The 27,852-nt window shown below is 51.4% G+C and overlaps 2 protein-coding genes and 1 pseudogene across 6 annotated transcripts; 2 read left to right on the top strand and 1 right to left on the bottom strand.

Annotated features, from left to right (window-relative positions):
- Nucleotides 1-674: 674 nt before the first annotated feature.
- Nucleotides 675-11,396, bottom strand: SMTNL1 (smoothelin like 1). Its single transcript, XM_036029456.1, has 8 exons — nucleotides 10,897-11,396; nucleotides 7,002-7,663; nucleotides 6,622-6,754; nucleotides 6,468-6,519; nucleotides 5,250-5,411; nucleotides 4,935-5,049; nucleotides 4,637-4,788; nucleotides 675-1,255 (listed from the first exon to the last, which is right to left on the bottom strand). Exons 2-8 carry the CDS (start codon nucleotides 7,659-7,661, stop codon nucleotides 1,111-1,113), a joined length of 1,419 nt encoding a protein of 472 aa, XP_035885349.1. The 5' UTR covers nucleotides 7,662-7,663; nucleotides 10,897-11,396; the 3' UTR covers nucleotides 675-1,110.
- TIMM10 (translocase of inner mitochondrial membrane 10) lies at nucleotides 8,641-21,019 on the top strand. Of its 5 annotated transcripts, none has more exons than XM_036029459.1 (3): nucleotides 8,641-8,652; nucleotides 19,060-19,172; nucleotides 20,593-21,019. In XM_036029459.1, exons 2-3 carry the CDS (start codon nucleotides 19,102-19,104, stop codon nucleotides 20,792-20,794), a joined length of 273 nt encoding a protein of 90 aa, XP_035885352.1. In that variant the 5' UTR covers nucleotides 8,641-8,652; nucleotides 19,060-19,101; the 3' UTR covers nucleotides 20,795-21,019. The 5 variants fall into 5 exon arrangements, with proteins under 5 accessions (XP_035885352.1, XP_035885353.1, XP_028372280.1 ...); XM_036029460.1 differs by lacking the exon at nucleotides 8,641-8,652 and adding an exon at nucleotides 18,515-18,582; XM_028516479.2 differs by lacking the exon at nucleotides 8,641-8,652 and adding an exon at nucleotides 18,550-18,639.
- On the top strand, nucleotides 20,946-23,700 carry LOC114499095 (annotated as a pseudogene).
- The last annotated feature ends 4,152 nt before the right edge of the window (nucleotides 23,701-27,852 follow it).

Here is a 27,852-nt window from a genome sequence, read left to right as displayed (position 1 = left end):
TGTTTTTCCTGGGCTGTTCTTATCAGCGCAACATTCTCCAAACGGCTGAGAAAGCCAGACAGGTTTGTTCACAGGATGTTACCATCAGCTCAGTAGTGGGCAATGGATAAACAAAAACAAGCCGCACCTGCCTCTGGAGTTGGAGGGATTAACTTCACCCGAAGGAAGAGCTTTCTGGGTGCCATGGTTCTGAGCCACTGGGAAACCACCCGCACTTATTTATTCACTTAGGTATTTGTTTAGAGAGGAGAAGCGGGGAGAAAGAGAGGGAGAGAAACACTGATGAGAGGAGCATCGATCAGTGGCCTCTTATACATGCCCCGACCAGAGACTGAACCCAAAACCCAGGCATGTGCCCTGACCTGGAATCGGACCTAACCAGGCGACCTTTCTCTTTGTGGGATGACACCCAACCATTTGAGCCACACTGGTCAGGGCCCACCTGCTTTTAAGAGGCAGACATGGGGGGTATCTTTGAGTCAAGTTCGGGTGAGATTTCTAAAGCATCTTCTACTCCAGCCCCTGCCCTGGGATCTCTAACCTGGGAGGAGTGTGGAAAGAGGGACTGGAATTGAGAAAAATGCTGCCAATGGCTCAAAATGTGAGATTTGGCTTTACTCTTGGCCACTGCTTATTGAACAAGTATGTGACAGATACCAGGCAAGGCTTTTTGCTCATTTCATTAGTTCATTGAATGCTCACGGCATCCCCATCAGGTTTGAACTCCTTTTATCACAATCAGACGGTAAACAGGTTCAGAGAGGTTAACTCACTGGCCTAAGGTCACACAGCTGGTTAGTGGTGGGACCCAGGCCATTGTCCTTCCCAGACACCTTTCATGCTGTAGAAAAGATTGTGTCAGGTGAGGAAATGCCAGGTGAGGAACCCTGGCAGCTGTGGTTTATTATCCCAGAGTACGAGGCTCCTGGGTGGGCGAGGGAAGCAGCCAGACAGGCTTTTGCAAAAGTACTTTCAATGCAGTTAAGACCGAAGCCATCTGCCTTAGCCCAGGGCCTGGCTCTCTTGTCTCTAGGGTAGAAGGGAGCCTCGGGGCTGTGGCTGGTCAGCCGGGCACCCTGGCCACCTGTGCCCACGGGGTCAGTCAGCTCCTCATTTCTTTTTGGTCTTCACCAGTCCCTTCTGCACGAGGCTGCGATACAGCTCTTGGATGTAGGTGTAGACGCACTTGGAGTCGGGCACTGCCAGCCGCACCATGTCATCCACCTCCAGCAGCTGCGCACAGTCGGCCAGTTTCCTGAGAGGCAGAGGTGGGGCGGGGTGAGGAGCAGAGCGGAGGTGAAGAAGGTGGGAGCTGGGGGAAGCGGTGAGTGGGGGCAGCCCTGCCAGGATGAATCGTGTGTGTTGAAGACAGGAGGTCATCTAGGCCAGCTCTCCCATTGCACAGACAAGGAAACGGAGGCCCTGACAGAGTCAGAACTCACACTTGGCTGATTCCAAAGCGCACGTTTTCATTGCATTGTGGCCTCACGTGGAGCGGGCCCCTTTAGTCTCTCTCTCCCTCTACCTTAACCCACCCCTCCCACCTGCTCCTCTCGTGGCTGTCCTCTGGAAGGCCAGGCCCCTCAGCAAGAGCTGAAAGGACAGAACTGCCGTGCTAGCCAGAGTGCTGGCTTAGGGCTGCACCGTCCCCACTGTCATCCAGCCTCTGTGTGTTTACTGAGGGAGCTCGGCACTGAGTGACACCCAGGCTTGCCTGCTCTCGAGTCACTGTCATTCTTGAGGCAGGAGACAAACAGTAATGAAAGAGATGGGCCGTCAGATAGTGAGAGGCGCTGTGGAGGAAAGTAAGGTGGAGGAGGGAGCCAGGGCATGGTCCTGTGTCAGCGGCATTAAAAACGGTGCTCGGGGGAAGGAGGTCTCTCCAAGGGAGTGAACCATGCACGTATCTGGGGAAGAGGATTCCAGGCGGCAGAAGTAACGCGTGCAAAGGCCCCGAGGCAGGTGTGCTTGATGTGTTTGAGGAGCAGCACGGAGGTCAGGAGCAGGTCCTCTTTTTCTAGCCTCTCAGCTGCTCTGCGGGGCAATGTGCCACTCCTGGCTTTGCTAAGGCTGATAATCCCAGCTACCTACTGTCAGGGACTTGCCACTGGGTGCCAGGTGCTTTATCAAGTGTTTCCCTTTAAATGGTCTCATTTACACCCCGCCCCCCCCCAACCCCCAGCAGAAGAGGAACTGGAGGCTCAGAGCATTTTGGTGGTTTGCCCAAGGTCAAAGTGAGTGACATAGCTGGGACTCAACCCCAGGCCGGCCAGGCGCCTCTGGCATCCTTGCCTTGCAGCCAGGCCTCAGCAGCCCCAGCCTGCCAAACCGCCGTGGGTGCTGGCAAGAGGAGAAACCAGGGTCCCAGCGGAAATCCTCTCTTGGGGCTGAGACAACTGGCCCAAAAACCCAAGTCAGATTGGCCTGGGTGCTGGGGGGGGAGGAGCACAGACTGGAGGGTTTTGAAGAATGGGACAGGCTCTAGTGCAGTGACCTTGGCTCTGGGTGTGGGCCCTGCACGCCTGCACAGGACAGGGGGCCAGGCAACTGTAGAAGCACCGGGGATCTAGCCCACTGGGGGCGCCAGCACTGGCAGCTCGTCTGTCATCCTAGGACGCCCCTGGAATCAGAGGAGTGTTCTGGAATAGGGCGATAAACCTTCCTTGGCACACTTAATCTTCACCCTAAGCCATCAGGGTGCTTACGTCAGCTGCTGAGGGTCACAGAGCTAAGGAGGAAGGAGGCAGGATTCAAATTCAGCCCCTCAACCTCCGTTCTCCACCCTCCACCCGCATGGTCCCCACTGCGTCCTCTGCTTTTCACTGCTGCCTGATGCCTCCTGTCAGCCGGTCATCATTGCTGATTGGTCCTCCTGCCTTCCTGTGGCTCAGCCTGGCTTGGAGGAGGACAATGGCCCACGCCCCGCAGGCCAGGGACATCTGGTCAGGGCAGAGCGGCACACCCTTCTGACGTTCACTGGGAGCTCCCAGTCCTGACTAGGGGCTCACTTTCAGATCCCAGTTCCGCCACAGTCCTCCTGTGCGGCCCTCGGGTGTCACGGACCATCTCTACCTGTGTCCACACTCTGGGGTTGCTGCGAGGGTTAAACGGGATAAGCCAAGGAAAGCACTTGGCAGAACACTAATCACGTGTGGCTTGTCATCATCCTCAGAGGTGTTTCTGAGCCCAGAGCAGGACGGTGGTGCTCCTGAGCGCCCCCATCAGGGCACTCATCCCTTCCCTTGGCGGGCTAATGTGAAACTGGACGGGATCTTCCGGAACATCATCTGGTGGTTTTCACATGTCACTCTTGGTGCCCTGGGGCCCGACAGACGTGCTTCAGGGACCCTCTTGGGAAGGGGGGTTGGGCGCTAAACTCCAGGAATCCCCCCCCCAACCTAAAGAAATCCCCCTTTAATCTGTTTTATATGTTGGGCACTCACTCAATATTTTATTTTCGGAATCTGCTGGGGGGTGGGGATAACCCCACCCATTGGAAAAGCAGGGATCAAGATCCAGTCCTCTCGTTTTGCCGATGGGGACACACAGGCCCAGAGAGGGGAAGGTTGTCCCAGGCTTCCCTGCAAGTTGGCGGCCAGGCCTGGACAGGACCAGAGGGCTCAGCCTCCCAGGCCAAGTGCTGCTGACATACCCAGTGACTTCTTTTCTGTCCAGGGCTATATAGGCACGCCCCCGGGGTTGCCCTCATGGCCGCACCCTCTACACAGCCCTTTCTCCACCAGGTGGCTCAGAAGGGCACTCCTGGCACGAGCTCTTCAGGAGCCCCGAGGCCAGAAGGGATTCAGGCTTGGTGGGTAGCGATGGAGGAGTCTGGCTGAGGCTGGCTTTCACGCTTTTGTGGAGGCGGGGCCTCCCCCCGGCCCCTCCGCCCAGCCTTCATGTCCTTGCCTCTCAGGTTCTTCCTTGGGCCACACTGTTCCTCACAGCCTTCCTGCCCTTCTAGTACCATCCATTTCTCCATCCCACTGCCACTGAGCTGTGCGGGTCTCAGCGATAAAACCCCCAGATTCCAGAGTGAATAATAATGATCAGTTGTGGATATCGTTCATTAAAATACAGGCACAGCAGCTAACACATTTTTGAAGTCTTTTTCTGCAGGTTTGGCCCTGTTATAGGAGCTTTACTTAGTTATCTACTTAATTCTCACAATAGCCTTGCTGAAGAGGAAACCTCATGCCCATTTTAAAGATCGGAATGTGGAGGCTCAGGCGGGCACAGAAGCCTGCCCAAGATCACACAGCCAACAAGTGGCAGAGTCAGAATCTGACCCCAAATCTCTGCACCACCCTGTCCAAAACAGCAGACCCACCGTCCTGTTCCCTGTTCCTCACCCTGCAGGTATCGGCATCGTCTTTATGGCGCCTCTGCCCTGGCGCAGTATTTGGTACAGGTGTGTGTTGCTCTCTCTCCCTGTGGAGTATAAGCCAAGCACATGCAGGGATTTTGCGGATTCACCCACTGCTTTGTCGTGAAATCGTTCCTGGCCACCACCGTCTGTCTGTTGGCTACACCACCATGTGGCCACACATTCTGCGACCCCTGTGGGTGCAGCCTTCACCTTTGGGACCTGAGCCCTGACCCCCGCTGTGGCTCTGCTGTTCTGGCCGCGGCTTACTCTGCAGTGGAGAAGGCCAAGGCGAAGTTGTGCCGGCGCTTAGTGGGGTCCAGCTCAGCGTAGTCGAAGGCATCTGGGAAGAACTTGTGGATGAGGGCGCAGAAGGCCATGCCGCTGCTCCAGCTTGACGAGAAATTCTGAATGTCCACGTGCTGCGGGCCAGCAGGGAGGGGCGGCCTCGGTGAGCCTCTGGGGGCCTGGACTTGGCCCCCATGAGCCTCCCACCCTCTGAGCTTTGCACCACTCAGACCCTCCCCCGCACTGCTGCCCTGGGAAGGGTCCCTGTCCCCTTGCCCACCTCGTAGTTTCTCGTCATGGCCCGGCACCACTCCAAGAGCATGTTCTTGACACCGCCGATGGCAGCCCCGGCGGCCTTAGTGTTCCGGAACAGAGCCGTGGGGCCCGAGGCTGCCCTGGGAGGGGAGGGGTGGAGAAGGCCAGGCCGGAGAGGTGGGAGGCGACCGAGGGTGCCATCAGGGAGGAGCCCCGGTCCCTGTGTGGCTCCTGCCCTCCCACCTGGGCCTGGGCTGACCCCGCCCCCCTCAGGCCTCCGTCCCGCAGACGCAGGGTCCCCGGGAAAGCCTAGCCCGGCCGGCTTCCCGCTGCGTCCTACCCGCCGAACTTGTCCACGATGGCTTTGCGGTTCTGCGCGTGGACCCCCCGGGGCCGGGCAGGGGCGGACACCCTGCGTTCCGGTGCCTTCTCCTTCTTCTTCTTCTCCTGGGAGGGAGGGGGCTCCGTGGGACTCGGGGGCGCCTCGCTGGGTGAAGACTCACTGCATGGAAAGGTTCAGAGACCAGTGAGGGCCTGGGACCCGCCAGTACAGGGCACAGGGCGGGGTGGGGCCGGCTGGGGGTTGGGCGCCTGCAGTCTGAAGGCATGCACAGTCAGGGCGCCCACTCTCGGCAGGCGTGTCCGCTGCGCCCGGCACTGGGAGGGGCTGGGAGGAAAAATGAGGCTCAGTCTAACTTGGGGAGCCGGTGGTCTGGGGGGATGTGAGGACAGAACTAGGGCAAGTCTGAGGTCTGACGTGAGTTTGAATCCTGGCTTTGCCTCTTATTTGCTGTGTGATCTGGGCCCCTGTCCTGTGACTTCTCTGAGCCTCAGCTTCCTCCTCTGTAAAATGGGGGCAGGAACACACCTGCCGGGCAAGAGGGCTCTAAGGCTTGAGGAAGGTGGGGAATGTAGAGCACCCCTCGGAGCCCGTCACATAAATGCCTGAGTGCTCGGTGAGTATTTGGTGACCCTTCTCTAAGAAAGTCACACACAGGTGCATCTCACCTGGAAAAGAAGGTGCTTCTAAGGACTACAGTTGGGCAGCGGCGAGAATGAGGCTCTCATTTCACCCAGCACCCGCAGGGCACCAGGCACTGTGCTAAGTGCTTTACCCACAGCACATCTCCGCCTCACAATAACCCCATGAGGGAGCTACAGTTACAGCACCCGCTTCCCGGATGGGGGGGGGGCAAAGTCACACGGCCAAGGTCACGCAGCTGGTAAGAGGCAGAGTCGTTGTCCAAACCCAGTGGACTCAGAGCTCATGCTCTGTGGACGGAGCTGGCACCATGGAAACATGCTGAGCGGCCAGATGAGGGCCTCTATAAGACCTGTTGGGGGTGCCGAGGGGCCAGCGATGGAGGGAGGGAGGCGGACCAGGTGTGCTGCATGCTCCCTTGGCCCCAAGATCTGGCTCCTTCAGTTTCCTGGGCTCTGCCTTGGGAAGAGGCTGAATGCCAGGGATCCTGGGATTCTTGAGATCAGGTGAGGGTAGGCTTTGAAGGGAGCAGGTGTTAGGGGGAGTGGGAGCCTGGGCCTCGGGGTTGGATATTACCTGGCTGAGGGGCTGGTCTCTTCTGAAGCTGCGGTGTCTGGGCCCAACCCATCTGCAGAAAGGAGCAGGGGGAGGGAAGTGGGGGGGCTACCGTGACTGCACGCCCCTCAGGGGAGCCCCTACAGCAGCCCCTGGGCTCCTGGCTCTCACTCACCTGGGCTGAGGCCTTGACCCTCCTCTGTGGGGCTCTCGGGCCACTCCTCGGGGGAGCTGGGAGTCGCCCCTGCCCCTTCCTCCGACTCTCTGTCCATGCCCTGTTCCTGCTCTTCACTGCGCCCACCTGAGTCCTGGAACCGACACGATCTGAGCTCACAGTCACGCAAGCGCCTGCCCAAGGCTTTGTGAGGACTTCAGAATGATCTGGAAGACAGCCTGGGATGGGGAGTGTGGCAGCCCCCGCCCTGGCTCTTGGTATCCGTGGGGGGAAGACTGGACTTTCCCCAGGAACTAAAGCAGAGGGGCCTTGCTTCCCCGGGGGCAGGGGACTCCGAACACTGGTGGGGCCTCCTCCCCCCTCTCCTCTGCCTCACTCACCACCTCCTCCTTTGTGTCCCTCTCCTGGGGTGCAGCCTTGGCCTCATCTCCCGGGGCCGCCTTCTTCTCAGAGTCCGACTTGGCCTCTGGGGCTCCGGCTTTCGCTGCGGCTTCAGCCTCGGGCTCCCCCGTCTTGTTGTTCTCCTCCTGAGAGGCCGTTGTGGCCTCCTGCACTCCAGCACCCTGCTTCAGCTCAGCCTTGGCCTCATCCTCCACATCGGCTTTCTCCCCGGATTCGGGCTTGGCTGCTTTCTCCTCAGCCTTCTGCTTCTCAGGGGCCACCACCATCTCTTCTTTTCCCTCCGCCTCCTTGGGTTCAGATTTGGTCTCTTCTCTCCCATCAGTCATCTCCTGAGGAGCCTCTTTGGTCTCTTCCTTCCCACCACCCTCCTCTGGAAGTCCAGCCTCCACTTTGGACTCCGCCTTGACCTCACCCGATCCACTGGCTTCCCCCTGCAGTTCTGCTGAGACGCCGTCCTCTGCTGGGGCTCCTTCCCCTCTTCCCACCTCAGACGGAGGCCCCTCTGTGCTGGTGCTCTCTGAGGTGACTTTGGCCCCCACTTCTGCAGAGGCTTCACCTGCCGCCGGCGTCCCCGGGGTCCCTGCGGCTGGGGAGGCGGCGGTCCCATCCTCGGAGGGCTTCCCTTCCTTCTGCTCCATCTCTGGGAAGAGGAGACAAGCAGGCTTGGTCATGCCCCCTCCTGCATGAGGGGGCAGCCCGACCTCGGACAGCGGGACCCAGCGTCTGGGGGCCTGGGGTTCAGTCCTGGACCCTTCCTACTTGGACACGTGACTGGGGCACCCACCTCCCTGGGGTGCGGGGGAGGGGCAGGCGCTGCTTCCCCAGAGGTGCGCTGTGGGCCCCTCTGCCTTCAGGCCGGGTGGTGGTCACCTGCCCGCCCTCTGCAGGTTGTGGCTTGGGCTTTCATGAACGTTAGGTCACGTAATACCTTTTTGGTGATTTTTGCCTCTTTGTGCTTAAGCTGCGGAGTGGTTACAATTCCGTACTAGCCTTCTGGAACACGGTGGGGATAGCTAGCCCCAGGCGCAGGGCCCAGAGCAGGCAGGCGCACGCAGACAGAATTGGATAATACTGTTTTGTCTCCACAGTTTCCGTCTCTACTAGTGATACAACTTAAAAAGAAACATGTATTGAGTTGAAAAATAAGTTCGGTCAGAGGAAGACATTCAGGAAGGTGGAATGCAGATGGTACAGAGGAAGCTGCATCCCAGAGGTGGAGCAGAAACGCCTGAGAGCTGGGAGCGCCGGGGCCCGGGGCCGGTGGGTCCCCGCGGGCCTCCGCCAGCTCGTGGAAGGTGGGCCTGGGCACGGGGGAGCCTCCTTCGGTGGAGATGGAAACTGCTCTCTCTGACCTCTGCAGGGAAACCTGAGCCTCCAGCTGCCTGGGGTCCCTGAGGAGACTGGGGCTTCCTAGTCAAGTACCGTATAAATATACTCTGGGATCTACAATGGCAGGTGGATGGCGGGGGGCGGGGCCAGCTCCCTCATCTCCCTGCCCCTCTCGGGGGTCTGTTTACCGAGAACATGGTCCCCAAATAGTGTTCAGGGCATGACTCAGGCAGCAAGAAAAGCAGACTCCCCTGTCACTGGCTAAAAATACCTCCTGCCCTTCACAGTGCTGTGTTCTGGGTGATTGTACCCGGGGCACCTGGGTGATTGGGACAGAGGCAGGAAGACAGGCAGGAAAGGGCCAGGGCCCAGAGGGACCCAGAGGGAACAGAGGTTCCTGGGTTGTCCTGCGACCAGACCAGGGTCCCAGGGTCCCGGGAGTTTGTGCCCTGGATTCAGGCCACGTGCACAAAGCAACCGATTGATGTTTCTCTTTCACATAGATGATTCTCTCCTTCTCTCTCTCCCCATCTCTTCCCCTCTCTCTAAAAATAAATAAATAAATAAATAAAAAAGAAATATACAACTTCATTAGCACTTAGGTACTCCAAGTAAAGAGACTTTAACATTGCTTAGCCTTATTTAACTCAGTTTTCCCCCAACTTCTTTGACCATGGTTTTGTTTGTTTGTTTGTTTGTTTTTTGCTTTCTTTTTTGCTGTTTTTCCTGAGGAGCCGCTGCCACCCCCTCGAGCAATGCCATGTTTAGCAGAAGACTGTATGGCCAACGCTGGTGTGAACGGCCCGCACGCCCCTTCCTGCCCTGCACTCTTGTTTGGAAGGGGGTGCAGAGTAGTGGCAAAAGTCACTGACTGGGGAGTCTTCCTGCGATGGGATCCCAGCTCCCACGGTGTACTCCTTGTGTGTGGCCTTGAGCAAGCAACCTGCCTTCCCGGTGTTTTGATTTTTGGAGGTAAAAATAGGTCTCGCCACACAGGGATGGTGGGGGCTTAGGGAAGCCAATGCATAGGAAGCAGGTTGAGGCCCGCCCGGCGTGGAGGGAACGCTCAGCACACAGCAGCTCGTTCGGTGTAGGTTGGCCTCTGCCCAGCCTCGTGCCAGATTTAAGTCCCAACCCGACCACAAGAGCTTTTAGTTGGACAGACAAGGCAAAGAGAACTGAACGTTGGTAAGTTGATAACAAGCCCTTTTTAAACCTCAAAGTGTCACCCTGGCTGGTGTAGCTCAGTGGATTGAGCGCGGGCTGCAAACCAAAGCATCGCAGGTTCGATTCCCAGTTAGGGCACATGCCCGGGTTGCAGGCCATGGCCCCCAGCAAGCACACATTAATGTTTCTCTCTCTCTTTCTCCCTCCCTTCCCTCTCTAAAAATAAATAAATAAAATCTTTAAACCTCAAAGTCTTAGCAATCGGCTAAGACATAGCAAAGTGCTGCAACCATTTTCCCTTTGTCGACATGCTACACACTTAGGGGGGCAGAGGAGAAGGACAGGTGTACACACACACACATGCACACACCTCAGCTTTCCACTCCCCAGATGTGTCACAAGTAGACAAGGAGTGAGGAAACTCAGAATGCTCTGAAGCCAGGATAACACCTCCCACCGCCAGCAGTAATGTCTCCAGAGCCAGAGCGGCTCACGGCTCACACGATGCCTCACTTTACCTTGCTTGCTTGTCCCCTGTTTTTTAACCCTTGGGAGCCTGTGTGATTGTTCCCATTGGGCACATGAAAAACTTGAAGCTGGGGGCATTGAAGTCCCTTGGCTGAAATCGTAGGACAATGAAACGTCCAAACTGTACCTAGAACCCAAGTCTCCTGACAGCTAGCCCGGAGCCCGTGTCGAAGATGCTGCTCCCACCAGGTCCGCAGTCAGGGCCCTTCCAAAGGCTCCGGCCCCAAGGAAGGGCCCCCCCACCAGTGGGGGGAAGACAGTCAGGCACGGCTGAGGAGTTTAGCCCTCTCTCTTTCCCTCCTTCCTCTCCACTTTCCTTCCTCCTTCCTTCAGAAGCTTTCATGCCACCCTGGTTTTGTGTCTGAAGCAGCACTGCTGACAGCTGCCCTCTCCTCCCAGGAGCCCAGGGCCAAGCCCCAAATTGTGTAGACGGCATTTGATGGGTCTGCTGATACCTGCAGACTCGCTGTCACCCCCATCTGCCTTCCAGTGCTCTTGAGGCTTCCACCACCCCCCATCCCAGCCGGGCACCAGCCTTTGGAGAGGCCACTTAACTGCTTAGACAATCTGCCTCCCCACCCGACTGAACTGCTGAGCCTCTCTGCCCCAGCAGGCCGCCTGCGTGGATGGCCACCTGCAGGCTCATCTAGGTAATCTCAGGTTGCCCAACCCCCAGAGGCTGAGCTCGGGTATCTAAAGAGAGTTGACACAGTTGGTAGCGAAAATTAGGAAGAAGCCTGGATTTCTCCAACTCCGGGGTCCTGCTTGGAGCTTCCCATCCTGGCAAGGTGGGAGAGGAGTTGACAGGTGGAGGGAGGCCCTTAGAAAGGGGCCCAGGGCTTGTCTTACCTGTGGGGCCTCTGCCTGGGGGGTTTGAGAGCTGTCTCCTTCTTCCAGCGGAGTGGCTTCACTCCTGGGTAGCCAGAGGCCTCTAGCCCCCAGCAGTTCTGGCCTTTGCCCCTCCCCCCCACCTTCCTCTCTCCTTCCACCCCACCCCCATTTCAAGAGTCTTGGGTCTCTGAAGAGCATTGTTTACTGCCTGTTGGTACAACACTTTCCCCTGCCGGGGAGGCTCAGATTTCCCATGGAGATCTGACAGGTGGCACCTTTCAATCACAGCAGGTCCCTCCTACTCTGACCCCAGTAGTACGCATCCTGTGGTCATCTTGCTTCCCCATGTACTTGCCTGGCCCTGGTGACCTGGAAAACCATCCAAAGGCCCATTTGGATGGTCACCAGCCCTCTGGCCACCCCTGTTCATCCAGAGCCCAGGCTAGGCCTCCTTTGCCCCGCCCCCTTGTGTCTTTAAATAGTCCCTTTACTCTTCCTTGGACAGAAGCAGCTGCTGAAGGGTGGGCTAAGGAGGGGGAGAGAGTGGGACAGCTGCCTACGGGACTCGGGGAGGATGTGTCCAGGCTCACACTGGACGGAGAGATTTGGAGGGAGGAGGGGAGAAGACTGAGGGGCCAAGGCGATGGCTTAGAGTCCAGAAAATAGAAAGCTGAGTTCTATTTTGAGCGAAGTGACTGGTACACAGCAGGCTCTGTACACATTTTTGTGCTGAATTGAGATTTTGCTCAGAAAAATCAAACACACCTCTCCCTTCTCTATGTGTGTCCTGTGACCTATGTAACAAAGACACCACTTTTTGGAGTACGTGTGCAGGGGACCCCCACCCCCACCATGGAGGAAGCTCGGGACTCCTTCAGCCCACCCCCCCCCCCCCCCCCCCCCGGTCCCCCCAACGTCAGCCACACTGGCCTCCTTCCTGTTCCTTAAATCGATTCCTTGCCACACTCACACTCAGGACTGGAAACTTTTTGCTTTCGCTCTTTGCGGGACTAGCTCCTTCTCATTCTTTTGCGCTCAGCTCAGATTTCATTTCCACAGAGAGACCTCTGTGACCTTCAGTTCCGTGCCATCGTTTCAGCTTGTTTTATTTTCACCTTACTATTTATTAGGATCCAAAATTACCTTACTATCTGACTCTCTCACTAGACTCCACGCTGCACGAGGCAGGGACTTCATGTACTCTGCTCATGGCTATGCGCCCAGGGACTAGCAAATGGCCTGGTTTGTATGAGCTGCTCAATAAGTATACATTGGATACATGAATTGATTACTTCGTGAATAGAAGCATGGAATTGGAACTGGGGGGAAGCTGAGCTCGGGATGATCTGAGAGCGAGGTCTGGGTCCCTACCAGTGGTTGAATGGCTCCCCACTGGCAGGCGCTGGCTGCCTCTGGTGTTCAGATGCCTCCTTCTCCCGTCTCGAGTTTCCCTGCCCGAGATTGGTGAGACATTTCATGCGTCTCTCTGGCCTGCTGTCCTTTTCAAAAATTAAAAGTCATTGCTCTTCCTACCCTACTGTCTTTAGGTATTGAAAACGGCAAAATGTAAGATCATCGTATCACCCATTAAAACTTCTCTTAGACAATTTCATGCATTCATTGACGGGTTGGTTTTTGAACACCTTGTATGCGCTGGGGATATAGCAGGAAACTTGAGAAAAAAATAGGCAAAGCCAGATCGCAGAGCGGTCATTTTAGCGTGGGGAGAGGCGGCGGGCAGATCAATAAGCAGGGTGTGCTATGTTAGATGGTGGTGGATTCTACAGGGGAACCTGCGGCAGCGAAGAGGATAAGGATGCGTTTCATTTTGGGGGGGAGGGCGGGTGATATCCTTGGAGTCGTCAAGGAAGCCATCACTGAGAACATGACATTGGAGTAGAGACCGGAAGGAAGTGAGGAGGGGGCAGCATGCAGCGACCTGGGGAGAAAACAATCCAGGCCGTGGCAAGAGCAAGTGGAAAGGTGGGTGTGTGCTTCGTGTCTGACGAATAGGAAGGAGGCCGGCATGGCTGGGGTGGACACGGAATTGAGTGGGGCCTCAGAGGCCCTCGTAAGGACTCTGTCTCTTTGTGATTGGAAGCCATTGGAGTGTTTAAGGTCGTGAAGTGACAAGATCTAACTTTAGTTTTTGACGAGGTCACTCTGGCTGCTGTTTGGAGAACAGCGGGACGGGGACGCATGAGTCAAGCGAGCAGACCCGTGAGGAGAATGCTACGCAATCACAAGGTGGAGGCTGGCAGCTTGGACCCGCTTGTCGTCAGCAGTGGGGGGAGAAGTGGTGAGGAACAGTGACCGTGGATGACAGCGATTGACATTGCCCAGGCTTTCTCTTCGAGCTCGTAGGATGACCATCCCACTCAGGCCCTTGGCGTTCCTATTCTCTTAGCTCCTGCTCGTCTCAAGGGAGTGCAACTAGGGGTCCTTGTGCTCTCTCTATGCCTCTCACAAGTGGCCAGGGCCCACGTGGGGAGATCCCGAGTGACAGCCCTGCATCTCTTCCTTGAGGCGGACGTCGCATCTAAGAGGACAATACTGGCCATGGTGATTAACAAATACCCAATTCCCCGCTGGGAGGGTGAGAGGCTGGGAGGCTGGGAGGCTGGGAAGAGGTAGACCACAGGACAGAGGGAGGGGCCAGAGCACCAGCCGCGTGGCGCTGCCGAAGATCAGCAGTTTTGGACGATGCATCTGGATTCCGCAGGCCTTGGAAGGCTGGGGCTGTATAAACGGTCTTTTACAACATAAAACTTAGCAGGGGCCACTTGAGATTCCTACTTTTGGGTCCTCACATCCTCACCTGGACAAGTGTAGGAAGGAAAAGACGCAGTCTCATAGTAGATAAGTCGAATAACATCATCATCGATAAGAACAAGGATTTCCCTGGTACTGGGGGGAGGGGGAAAAGTGGAGTTGCTGCGCAACGGGTATAAAGTTTCCGTTATTCAAGATGAATAAGTCTAGATAAGATCTGTGCAACATTGTACATGTGCTTAACAATACTGTATTGTGCACTTAAAACTTTGTTAAGAGGGTAGATCTCACATTGTTTTTTAAAGACACATTACCTTTTTTAAAAAAATATTTTATTTATTTATTTTTTTAGAGAGGGGAAGGGAGGGAGAAAGAGAGGGAGAGAAACATCACTGTGAGGTTGTCTCTCATGCGCCCCCTACTGGGGACCTGGACAGCAACCCAGGCACTGCCCTGGCTGGGAATCGAACTGGCGACCCTTTGATTTGCAAGCCACTGAGCCACACCAACCAGGACTCATGTTGGTTTTTTTTTGCTACTATAAAAAGACATTTTTGAGAAATTGGGGGAAATTGAATATATGCATTAGATGACATTAAGAAATTACTATAATTTAGCCCTGGCTGGTGTAGCTCAGTGGATTGAGCGCGGGCTGGGAACCAAAGTGTCCCAGGTTCGATTCCCAGCCAGGATACATTCCTGGGTTGCAGGCCATAACCCCCAGCAGCCGCACATTGATGTTTCTCTCTCTCTCTCTCTATCTCCCTCCCTTCCCTCTCTAAAAAAATAAATAAATAAAATATTTTTAAAAAACCTAAAAAAGAAAAGAAATTACTATAATTTTAAGGGCATGAAGATGGTACTATGGAGAAAATACTTTATCTGGTAGGGATAAAAAATAAAGAAAATATGGTTAAATGTTAGCAATTGTTAAATCCTGGTGCTGGGTATATGGAAGTTCAATATCTTGTGCTCTCCACATTTCTGTGTGTTTTAAATTTGCCTTTACAAAAGTCTAAACATTTTAAAAAATACAAACAATGATTTATTATTGAGCATCTGCCATGGACTAAATGTTTTAATTACATTATCTTTTTTTGTAATGATTTTGAAAAAGACTTTATTTTGAAATAATTATAGTTTACAGGAAGTTGCATAAATAGTACAGAGAGGCCCTTGTGTGCCTTTCACAGAACTCCCACTAAAGGTTAACTCTTACATAACCATATGCAATATCGAAACCAGGAAATTGGTGTTGGCACAGTGGTGTGCACAGTTCTATGACATGCGTGGGTTTGCGTAACCCTCTCCACCGTCAGCACGCAGAACCATTCCGTCACCACAAAGATCTCCTTTGTGCTGGGCCTTTATAGGCGCACCTCCCCCTCCCCCCACCAACTTGAACCCTGGGCAACCATTAATGTCTTCTCCGTTTCTGTAAGTCTGTCACTTGGCGACTGGTATTTAAATGGAATCATACAGTATTTGGCCTCTCATTGCACATAAAAAAAAAAACAATCTTGTAAGTGCTCCTTTCCTTTTTCCATACAATTTCTTAATATTCCGTAATATGTTGACTGTATTTTCAAAAGCAAAAACTAGGGCAACCCATGTCTACTATAACACATGGACAATGTTTATTGAAGCATTATTCATGCTAGCCCCAAACTGGAAACAACCTCAAAGTCCATCAACAGAAGCATGAATAAATGAATTGTGGCTTATTCATACAATCAAACGCTAGACAGTAATGAAAAGAATGAATACCATGCACAGAACAATATGGATGTTGTCAGGAGCCGACCAGCAGCTGACCTTTGACACAGTCAGGTCAGGTGAGACGCATCTGCACAGCAGAGGCGACTGTGGCCAGGTCTCCTGTCTATCTTCTCCCGTGTGCCTGTCCCTGCTAGCAATAGGTGGTGGGATTTTTGGACACCTGTGTGTTATCACAAAAAATCTGCACGATACCTCTGATTCTACACAAAATTACTTGCTGACCACAGAATAGAGACCCCTAGCATCCCTAGTGCTGCCTGCTTTCCCTACCTGGGAAGTTAAGGACAAAAATTAAACTATGGGCAGACCAACTGCCAGAACACTGAAGAAAGCTGTTGCTAGGAATGTTTTTTAGGGAGTCACCACCTGAGAGCTTAAGATTTATTACAGCCACTACCCCTCCCACACCCTGGACAGGAGTGTATAGAAGCAAGGAGTTCTAGTTGAAAATAATAATCTCAATACATGGAAACGAACACAAAACATGCCCCCCCGCAAGATGTATAAATAAAAAAACCTAGGCAAAAAACCAGTTACCTAACCGAGACAAATCTAACCTTAACAGACAATAGCTAATTTCTATATAACCTATAAATCACCCCTTGCACCCTTTTAATGTAGACCAATCCCTAGAATCTTAATAGACACCTAGTTACTAATTGGCACCTGAAAGTTTCTGCCTGTATAGCTTCATTGGCTATCTGATTAATGACCCTCTTGGTCAAAATAACCTTTGTTTAACATGGTTGATCTGTGGGACCTCCTGTACTTTTCGGTTATTTCTTTGTTTAACATGATTGATCTGCAAAACCTTCTGTGTTTTTAGAAATTATTTCTATGGTAACCATTCAGTTTTAATAATTACACTATGCATTGAATGTTATATAACCTCCCCTATAAAAATAAAGATTGATTTTCTCGGTGAGTCAGTCAGGCCTAGAGAGCCTGGCTGTCCTCCGGCACCCCACTGGGTGTCTCAATTCATCCACTTCGCCTTAGCCGTGTGTCCTTCGGGGACCCTGAGACCCCAATGAGGCTGGACCCCAGCAGGATGTAACCTGGCAGACACTGCGGTGAGCTAAAGAAGTCAGGCACAAAACAGAAAATAATGTATAATTTCATTTACATGAAGCTCAATGATAGGCAAAACTGAGCTAGAAGTCCGGATAGTGATTAACTGCAGGAGAGGGGGTATTGCCTGGCAAGGATCATGAAATAACATTTTAGGGTGCTGGAAGTATTTTGTATCTTTTTTTATAAAAGATTTTATTTATTTATTTTTAGAGAGGGAAGGGAGGGAGATAGAGAGAGAGAAACATCAATGTGCGGTTGCTGGGGGTCATGGCCTGCAACTCAGGCATGTACCCTGGCTGGAAGTATTTTGTATCTTGATCTCAGTGGTGGTCATAGGAATGAATATACATTTTACGAATAAGCTTAAGATCTGTGTATTTTACACGCTTTACTGAATGAATATCATACTTCAGTGTTAAAATATCAGGGCACAGGGTTTGACAAAGATGAGTCCTGAGAGCAGCAGTGAAGCCCAGTGTTGAAAATCTGGCCTTTCTTGGGCAATTAGGGAGGCACCTGGTGACCCAGCCATTGGGACACTTCTCCAATGGGAAGTGCACCCATGCATCATATCTTCCAAAGTTAATTTACTGGGAAATCCCTGGAAAAATCAAGGAATTGAGGTGCGTTTTTTTTTTTTTTTTTTGCTGGGGGGAGGGTGGAAAAAACTAAGTCTTTCTTAGTTTTATCTGAAAGGTAAAGAGTTCACAAGTACCCTCCTTGCCCTGTGACTAAACACACTAAGTTAGCTAAAAATTGCTTTGTTTTCATGGCCCAGTGCGTGTAACAGAAGTTGAATAAAATGTAAGTACACCTGTCTCGTCTTTCTGTGAGCAGGTACCATGCCTCCCTTTATCTTTGTAACCTCGGAGAAAGCTTAGAGACCTGTACACACGCAGCTGTATTCAGTTTCTTGGAGCACTGGTTCCCCAACTTGGTGGCACAAAGGAATTTATGTACTATTTATGAAACTTCCTGTAAACCTATAATTATGTCAAAAATCAAATGTTTAAAAAATCATTACAAACAAGAAAAACAAGTGAAATAGATAATGTAATTAAAGCACCGAGTCCATGGCAGATACTCAGTAAAATCATTGCTCTTGCCCTGACCAGTGTGGCTCCATTGGTTGGGCATCATCTGGCTAAGCGAAAGGTTACCTGTTCTATTCCCGCCAGGGCACATGCCTGGGCTACCGGCCAGTCCCTGGTGGGGGCCTGTGTGAGAGGCCACTGATCCATGATTCTCTCCCTCTCTTTCTCCCTCCCTTCCCCTCTAAGAATAAATAAATAAAATCGTTTTAAAAAAATCATTGTGCTTATGTTTTTAATTTTTAGACTTTTATTATGGCAAATTTAAAATATACAGAAAAGTGGAGAGCACAGTATATTGAACTTCCATATATACCTATCACCAGGATTTAACAATTATTAACATTTAGCCATATTGTCTTCATCTATTTGTATCTCTGATAGTCTTTTTTTTCACAGTGCCATTTTCAAACCCTCAAAATTATAGTAATTTCTTAATGTCATCTAATGCACATTAATGTACCTCTACTTCACCTGGGGAATTTTAAAAGTTTACTGATATCCAGGTTCTACTCAGAGAGATTCTGGTATCATTGGTATGAGGTGAGGCCTGGGCATGGGGATTTTTAAAAGCGCCCCAGGTGACCTTAAGGTGCAGCACGCACTGAGAACTGGCGTTTGAGAGAGTTTTCCCTCTTGCACGCCTGATTAGTGCTCAGACATCAGCTCTCTGGGTGCGGTGGGGGCGTGGAGGCGAGGTTCCTTGAGCTCCGTAGTCCAGCCTCTTCCTACAGAACCACTGAACTCAAACCTCTGCGAGACCACCGCGGGGACTTGACGTCCAGGCTGCAGACGCTCTGCACTCCGCCCAAGCCTCTATGGTGTTTGGGCGACCTCTCTAGCATTGGCAAATCACCTTCGCCTTCAGCCAGGGCCGGCAGCTCCCTCTCTATTGTAGCCTATTTCCCAGAGCGGCCTGGTTGGAGGAGGCGGGACTTCCTCCCGGAACTGGCCCACGTGCTTCCGCCTATGCCTGCCTGGGTACAGGGTAAGTTTTTAGCGGTAGCCCGAAGTTGGGGACACTGGTGACCGGCTCAAGGCCGTGGCGAGTGAACTCTGACCTCAGTGTGACTCTGCTGTCACTGCCACTTCAGAGGTGCAGCGCCTGGGCGGGGGCCCGGGCGCGTTAATTTCCCATGTGGTCGAATCCCACGGCCCAGGACGTTCAGGCCAGAGGTTTAGTGGGTTCTCTTCCGGTCTTTCGAAATTTTGGACAGAGGTGACCTGGAGACATTGGGCGTCAGCGCCCCGGGGCTCGATTTCCAGCCCCGTTATTGGCGTGCCTTGTGACCTTGGGCTAGGCAGTGTTCCCCTTCCGGGGAACTCAGTTTCCACATCTTTGAAATGGGATAGTTGAACTCAGGTCAGTGGCCCTTCTCGGTCTGCTGCCCTATGATCCCTCTGCATTCCTGGGTTGGGCAAGTGAACGGGAGAGGTGGGTTCTGACAGTGATATCTGCTTCCAGGACTAGGAGGCTGGAAGGAGATCTCCACAGTGCAGGGCTGAGATGGATCCGCTCAGGGCCCAGCAGCTGGCGGCGGAGCTGGAGGTGGAGATGATGGCTGATATGTATAACAGGTAAGAGGCAATTCTGTGTCACCTTGTCTTAGGGAATGGCCCTAGATCACTTTTTCCTAGGGTAGAGGTGGTGCATGACTTATGAAAAATGCTTTATTCAATTTAGGGGAGTCTGAGGCCTGTGCTTACTCTCCTCCTGCACCCACACCCACCAATTCCCCGGCCCCTGTGGTTAAAGCTAATGCAGACTGAGTATGGGGTCCCTAGAAAAAGTTCGGCATTTAGATTGGGAGGGAATTGGTGATGAAGGAGTAGAGCAGGAGAGAAGCTTCAGTCTAGGGTCTGCTTAGGTTCCAAGAACAGTTGAACATTTGTCTTTTGACAGATAGGACCTGTCCCACTTAATTAACATTTCTTAAACTCTTAACTTTACCTCAGGCACTTGCTAAGCATTTTACATGTGTTATCTTTTTTAATGTCCAAAATAATCCACAGGGTTAATTTTATTGTGAGGACCGTAAGGCTTCTAGAGGTTAAATAACGTTCTCAGGGTCCACAACTAGTCACTAGCAATGTTAGGTTAGTACTTGGGCAAATTTGGGAACAATTCATAGCTCCAGCAATCACTTATTAGTATGGTCTTGGGCAGGTTACTTGGACTATTTGACCAGTGGTTTCCCTATCTATCAGATGGAGGTAATACTGCCCACCTCATTATATGTTAAAACATTGACAAACTCTTAACATCAAACCTAATATGTAGTAAGGAGTCAATAAATGTCTTCTATTTTTAAGAAAGTTAGATTTTATTTATTTATTTTTAGAGAGGGGGGAAGGGAGGGAGAGAGAGGGAGAGAAACATCAATTTGCGGTTGCCTCTCGCACACCCTCTACTGGGGACCTGGCCTGCAACCCGGACATGTGCCCTGACTGGGAATCAAACTGGCAAGCCTTTGGCTCACAGGTCAGCACTCAGTCCACTGAGCCACACCAGCCAGGGCAAATGGCTGCTAACTTTTATTGGCTTAGGCTCTCTGGTGTCCTCTCTTGATGGGTTGGTTTATGTTGGAGGCTGTATGTTAGACTAATTTTTAAATGTAGGCTGTGAAGTTAGACTACGTGGGTTCATAGCTCAGCTCTGTGTGGTCCTGAGGCTCTGTGCCCCTTATTTTCCTTCTCTGTAACATGGGGATAGTGATCGTGCCTAACTCCTAGGGTTATCATAAGAATCATGTCAAATACTTAGCATGATGCCTGAACATAGCCAGTACTCAATTAATCGTTTCTATTTGATTAATTATAAACATGGGCTCAGGCAGAGTGCCTGTTCTCAAGGACCTTCCAAGGTGGTTGAGGTGCACACTGAGGTGCACACTGCCTGCCTGGGAGGTGAAATCAGTGTGGCAGGTCAGGGATGGTTGAGAGTTCCTGGTATGCCACAGGGTGCTGCTGACCTGACCTTGCCCTTCCTTCGCCCCAGAATGACAAGTGCCTGCCACCGGAAATGCGTGCCTCCTCACTACAAAGAAGCAGAACTGTCCAAGGGCGAGTCCGTGTGCCTGGACCGGTGTGTCTCCAAGTACCTGGACATCCATGAGCGGATGGGCAAAAAGTTGACAGAGTTGTCTATGCAGGATGAAGAGCTGATGAAGAGGATGCAGCAGAGCTCTGGGCCTGCATGAGGCCCCAGACAGGATCCACCTCGAGGTGCACCCTGCCCCTTTCCACTTGTTTAATTAAAGTGCTCCCATAGGGTGTCATCTGTGAGGACTGCCAGGCCTAGGCATCTCTGGAGGGTTTCCGGGAGCCTGGGGGCTTTTTCCCAGTCGAAGAATGGGTATCTGTCACATTGGAATGTGACTATATGTGTATGTGTACATATATAAAATATATATATATTTAAAAAGAAGTTTGTTGTCACCCTAGTGTGTGCAAAACAGTGTGCCTGGCACATTGGAGTAAAGGCAGCAGGTGGAGTCTAATGCAGTGTTGAAAACTACGGACTGGTATAATGACTTAGGTCTGCACTCCACGTCAGCCACTTGATGTATGACCCTGAACATGTCATGTCACTGCGCTTTAGCTTCCTTGTTGTAAAATGGGGATAATCATAGGGCTGTTGTGAAGATTAAATGAGTTAATATATGTGAAATATTTAGAATAATGACTGGGGCATAGGAAGTACTCATAAATATTAGCCATATATATGGCTATATGTATTATATATATTTAAATATGCATATCTAAATAACAATACAGACTGGGCAGGGTGTGGGCCGGAGAAGGCCACCAGTGATTTTGCCTGCAGCTGCTGCCACTGCTTGGCACGCAAGGTGTGCCCTGACCCTTCCTCTTTGGGTAGGCTTGAGGGTGCGTGCACAGGTGGTGTCCTGGGGCCTTGAACTCCAAGGCCTTCCCTGGACAGGCTGTGAATCTCCCGTCCCAGCCCTGAGAATGAGTCTGCAGGGACTGCACTGCCACCAAGCACGGGCACCCCAGGCTTCTAAGAACAGCTCTGTGTAGCCACCTAGTCCTCTGCAATCGAGCGGAGATGAAGAAATTGAGGCATAGAATAGAGACATTAAGGGTGTTTGTTTGTTTTAGAATTATTGAAGATAGCCCTGGCTGGCATAGCTCAGTGGATTGAACATGGGCTGCAATCCAAAGGGTCACCTGTTCTATTCCCAGTCAGGGCACATGCCTGGGTTGCAGGCCAGGTCCCCAGTGGGGGCCACGTGAGAAGTAACCACACATTAATATTTCTCTCCTCTTTCTCCCTCCCTTCCTCTCTCTTAAAAAAAGAAGGAAAGAAAATAGAAAGAAAGAGAGAAAGAATTACTGGAGACAGAGTTTTCTTAGTTTTACTTTTTTAATGGTTTATTTTAAATCAAATACAATTTGACATGATGGCAAAAACAATCATTGGTTTGAGTTCCACAACTGCAGAACTAAGAGGACTTATGTAGATCGGACTCAGTCCAACAAAAGATGTTGCATTTTTTACATTGTAGGTAAGACCCTTCATCAGCAGAAAGATTGCAGCTCACTTTACTGCAATGCTCTTTTGTGGTGATTCGGACCTGAACCCTCAGTATCTCTGAGATGGCATTTCATTTGTTGCATTTCCAGTGTGTGGCACCAAGTCACCAACAAAGATTTTACCAAAAACCTCAGCACCAGTAAATGTGAAGGTTGGGCCCCAAGTGATTGTAAGCACAGGACAGAGACTAAGCAGTTCCGAAAGTGTTCTGACTGGGAGTCCACAGTCCCCTGTGCCAGCAGGGGTTACTCAGGCACATGTAGCAGAAGCTACTGGATGGGTCCAGGCGATAGAATATGGGCCAGAGAATTTATGGACTCCCATTTTTCAGAAAGTAAACAAAGCAAAAGAGATAAAAATGGCAAAGGCTTGAGACATTCTTCAGTGAAAGTGTCAGAAAGTTTCAGCAGAAAGGTACAATGTCATACAACGAAGTAGCTGATGAGCTGGTATCGGAGTTCAGCAATTCAAATAACTGTTTGGCAGCTGATTCGGCTTATGCCCAGAAAAACAGTAGGCAAAGAGTTTGTGGTGTTTTGAATGTGCTAATGACAATGAATATTATTTCAAAGGAAAAAAAAATCAGGTGGATTGGCCTGGCAACTCTCCTCAGGAGTGTCGAAACCTGGAGAAGGAGGCCCTGGCTGGTGTGGCTCAGTGGATCGAGCGCAGGCCTGCGAACCAAAGGATGGGTGGGGTCGGGGCACGTGCCTGGGTTGTGGGCCAGGTCCCCCGTAGGGGATGCTCAAGAGGCAATCACACATTGATGTTTCTTTCCCTCTCTTTCTCCCTCCCCTTCTCTAAAAATAAATAAATAAAATCTTTATTAAAAAAAGAAAAACCTGGAGAAAGAGAAGGAGAGGCAGACAGAACTGATAAAGCGGCAGTGGGCGCAGCTTCGAGAGCTTCTGCAGCAAATGGCTTTCAAAAACCTGGTACAGAGGAATCGACAAAATGAACTGCAGAACCAGGGCCCTCCAGCACTCAACTCCACCATTCAGCTGCCATTTATAATCGTCACTCTAAGCAGGGAAACAGTCATAAACTGCAGCATCTCCAGTGACAAGTGTAGAATGTCTTTTCCATTTTGACAGCACCTTTGAGATCCATGATGACACAGAGACGCTGCAGCAGAGGGGAATGTCCTTTGGCCTGGAGTCAGGCAGATGCTCTCTGGAGGACCTGAACCTCGCTGCATCACTGGTGCCAAAGGCTGTACAGGCTGTATCGCAGATACCTCCACAGGACCTTGGTCAAATCAGGGACTACGTGTGACCTCCACCCTGAGTTTCACATTTAGGCCTCACCACTGGTGCCACCTGGGCCCAGTCCAGTGTAAGCCAGGGGGTTATTCTCGGGTGCTGAAGTGGCCTAAGCAACAGTTCCTTGCCCCCAAACAGTCCCCCGTCTAGCAGTGTGGCCTCTCACCGAGTCCCCAGGTGGTGAGACACCCCCTGCTCGTTCAATGAGGAAGACAAGGAAGAAGAGGAGGCGGATTCCTTCTCCCCAGAAAGAGATAGGACAAATACCATGTTTTTTAAAAAATAAAAATATAAAAACAATATACTGAGTCCAGCACAAGTTCCCCTTTTTTAAATGACACAATCGTTTATTACAAAATCATAAGTATGTAATTCTGTGAGAACAGTGTCACCCTGAGGCACACCATATGACATTTTAAGTGAAATTAAAACTAACTACACCCATATTACCTCACCAACCACACTCAAGCAGGCTGGACCCTGTATATGCTGTTACATAACATATGATGTATAAATATACTTAATATTACACAATTTGTAAAACATACTCATGTTTATATTAAGTATATAACTATAAGTGATTAATTATTGACAACGAATATTTAAATGACAAAATTAAGTGAAGGCAGGCATTACAAATGCTATAAAAAAGTATTTACACTTTTTATACATCACACCATGGCTGGTGTGGCTCAGTGGGTTGAGTGCCAGCCTTCGAACCAAAGTGTTGGCTTGATTCCCACTCGGGGCACATGCCCGGGCTGTGGGCCAGGTCCCCAGATGGGGGTGTGTGAGAGGCAACCAATGGATGTTTTCTCCCTGTCTTCGTCCCTTCCCCTTTCTCTAAAATAAATAAAATCTTTTAAAAAAAAGTATTTAGAGGTGCCAGTGAAAGGTAGGCTGGATTTAAGAAGGAAGCAGCCAACCTGTTGGGTCCACATGGCAATACCGAACATGTGAAGGGACCCTACTTGGTACATGATCCAGAGAGGACACAAGTGATCACCGTTGCCACTCAGCATCCACCTGAATTAGGGACAGAGCTCCTCACTCTCCATACACTACCCACCCCATCTGACCCGCCCAGCCGAGCTAGGGGTCCTCTTAGGAGCTGGGGGCCCAGAGGAACGGCTGCTTGCTGGGGTCACGAGCAGGGCAGAGCCGTGGACTGAAAGCTGCATTTGCTGCCTCGTGGAGGGGAGGCTGCCCCCACCGCTAGTTCCTGTCCTGAGGAATGCAGGTGGAGAGGTGTTCAGCTTCCAGAATGTGGGGGACACTCAGTCCACGTGGGATTTCGGTTGACACCAATGCCACTGTGAGAGTAGTCTCTTCACAGTGGGCCTTCTCGGTAGAGGGAGGTGTCTGGGGTGTCGCCTCACCGGGTCACCGGGCGTGGAATGAAGGAGACAGGATAGAGGCAGTGAGTTTCAGGCTTAAAGGTGAAGGTTCAAGCCAGACCGCCTGAGGTGACGTTTTCTAGCAGTGTGACATTGGGTGAGGCATTTAACTGCCCTGTGCCTCAGTTGCCCCATCTACAAACCAGCAATAAAAGTACCTAACTCATTGGTTGTAAAAATTAAATGTGTTAATTACTGAAGTGTTTCGGAGAGTTCCTGGCTCACATTAAGCATGCAATAATGTTAGCGTTTTAAAAAAAAAAATCGAAGTTTTGTGTGAGAAGACCCTGGATAGACCCCTGGAAAACTTCAAAACCGTTGTCCACCGGCATTAGTGGTGGGCAGAGAGCTGAGGCTTCTTTCTAGGTGCCGAAGTTCAAGTTTGGTTCACCAGGTGGCGCTGTGTGCTCACGGGATCGATGGGCACTGCCGTGGCCAATTCTACAATTACGTATTATTTGCTTATCCTATGTGGGCCTTGTGCTAAGGAAGAGGGGAGAGGTGAGGAAAATTAATACCGGGCTTGCTTTCAGGTTTAGCAAGATACCTCAAAAATTCTCTGAGCGCATCGCTGGAAGACCTAGAAGGGACAGTAGTTGTGGAGACAAGAGCACTTGTGTTGAAGTGGCAGAAAGTGTGGAGGGTCCAGGAAACAAAGCTGGGGTGTGCCTGGAGTGCTGAGTGCGCAGGGAGGTGGCGGTGAGAGCTGAGGCTTGAAAGCTGGGCGGGCGCAGGTCCAAGAGAGCCTGGTGAGCTGTTAAAAGAGTTCGGATTTTCTCCTACTAAGGGGATCAGCAAACTGCTGAAGGATGTAAACCCGGGCAGTGACGCTCCCAGATCTCTCACCTTAGGACTCCCTCTAGCTGCCAGCCAGGTGGATAGTGGTAGACGCTGGTTTAATCGGATTAAGCGAGTGAGGAAAGAAGGGGCATGATGTAAGAACAGCTATTGAGTTACTGCAGTGTGCTAATAAGTATATTTATTACAGTTAATCCTTACAACGACTGTGGAGCAGGCCCAATTATTCTCATTTTATAGATGAAGAAGCCGAGCCTCCAAACAGTTAGTAACTTGCTGAAGGTCACACAACAAACGAGCAGCAGAGCCAGGATTCTAATTTATTCAGACACCAATGCCAAGTTTTAACCAGTCCTCTAGGATTGGGGTGGGGTGGGCGAGCTCCTCAAAGGGACAGCGATTTCGTATTTCATTCAACAGTATTAGTTGTTGGCCTGTTACATGCAAAGAACTATAGAACCAGCTGGGTATGTCCCTGCCCTCAGTGAATGAGTGCAGGGGGTGGGAGGGGTGAGTACAGGAGAGACGAACAGACAGGCAAAGGGTATTAGAATAGCTTGGGCTCTTCGTGCCATAGAGAAGAGTCAAAAACTAATCCTCAGATGTGTTTTTGCTGCATTATCACAGTTTTAAAAATCAGGAAATATCGCATGAGAATCTGGACTGTCACTTCTTTTGAAAATTTAGAAGAACTAACAAGTCAGCCTACATTCCTGCTTTTGCAGCAGGCCGCTGGAGGCTGGGCAGAGGCTGGGCTGTCCACCACACTTCCCACCTTGAGTTTCTTCCTTTGTCATTGTCGTCTGCTGGACCTGTAGGCTTTGGGCCTGTGCCTTCTGGTCTGCGTGGTCTCTGCTCCGGGTGGCCGGATGAGCTGGACGCTCTATGGGAAAACGTGCTGTAGGCCGTCTGTAAGAGGGCCCTCTGTGCCCTGCCCACTGCTACGCATCCCTCACGTGGCTCCCTTCCCTTCATGCCTCAGGGCCTAGAGACTTGCTTCTAACCACACAGCAAAGGCGAGGGATGCCACTTCTGAGGTTAAGACACAGAAGATTGTAGTGGCCCTCTTGTTAGTTCTCTCTTTTTTTTTCTCTTTCTCCTCTTGCTTGCTTACTCTGGTGAAGCAAGCTTCCCTCTGGGGAGCTGCCCTGTGAAGAGGCCCATGTGGTAAGGAATTGGGGGGCAGGTTCCAGCCAAGGGAGGAAGTGAATCCTGCCCACAGCCGCATGAGAGAGGTCAGAAGCAGATCCCCTCCGGTCAAGCTTTTGGGTGACCACAGCCCTGACCAACACTTTGCAGCTTTGTGAGAGACCCTGAAGCCAAGGACCCATCGAAGCTGCACCCTGACTCCTGACCTAGAGAAACTAAGATAACAAGTGTTAAACTGTAACATTTTGGGGTAATTTGCTATGTAGCTATAAGTAACACACAGTTGTCACAGCCGTTACAATGGTCTGAGACTATGGCCATTCGACACTTACATGGAGGATGGGCCAGGCACCATTCCAGGCATTTGGGACACATTAATGAGCAAAACAGATAAGGATCCTTGCCCTCTTGGAGCCCATATTCTAGTGGGGATGGTGTCACAACCCCGCCCCCCCCCCCACACTCACACACTAGTGGAGGTCCGGGTTGGCAGTGCTGTTCTGAAGGAAAGACAACTCCTTCAGCTCCTGGGGAGAGGTTCTTAATCTCTGACAGGTCCTAGACACGTTTGAAAGTCCACAACAGCCATGGACTGTTTTTTTAGAAAAATGTACACACACGTAGAATTTTACATGCAAATTTAGGGATTTTCATAAGAATTCTTGTGGTCTGACCTGAGAGGAGTCTTGTGATGAGCATTGTTCTAGGTGCTGGGGCAAAGGGAAACAAGATGGACAGTGTAAAGGTGGGGGGACATCGAAATCAGTGGCTCGTGCAGTTCAGCTAAGTCCAGGGAGCTGAGTGGCTACGCAGAGAGATGTGCCCCCAGGTCTGGGTGCTCAGGGAGGCTGTAAGTCACAGGCAAGTGAGGTTTGAAGGACGGGTAGGAATTTGTCAGGTGGCTGGGGCACGGTGGGCGGGGAGTTCTGGGTTACGTTGTGGGAGGAGAGCGGCAAGGAAGGTAGGCACAGGTCCCTGCCCTCCAGCCCGTGTAGTCCATCAGAGGAAACAGACACCTTGCGGCGAGTTTCATCAAAGGGAAATCCAGATGTTCCATGGGTCACACAGCAAAGGGATATATTGCTGGAGTCAGG

The sequence above is a fragment of the Phyllostomus discolor genome, chromosome 6, assembly GCF_004126475.2.
Source record: "Phyllostomus discolor isolate MPI-MPIP mPhyDis1 chromosome 6, mPhyDis1.pri.v3, whole genome shotgun sequence".
NCBI lineage: Eukaryota > Metazoa > Chordata > Mammalia > Chiroptera > Phyllostomidae > Phyllostomus > Phyllostomus discolor.
The sequence above is the reverse complement of the archived record's forward strand: the minus strand, read 5'-3'. Positions and strand labels throughout refer to the sequence as shown.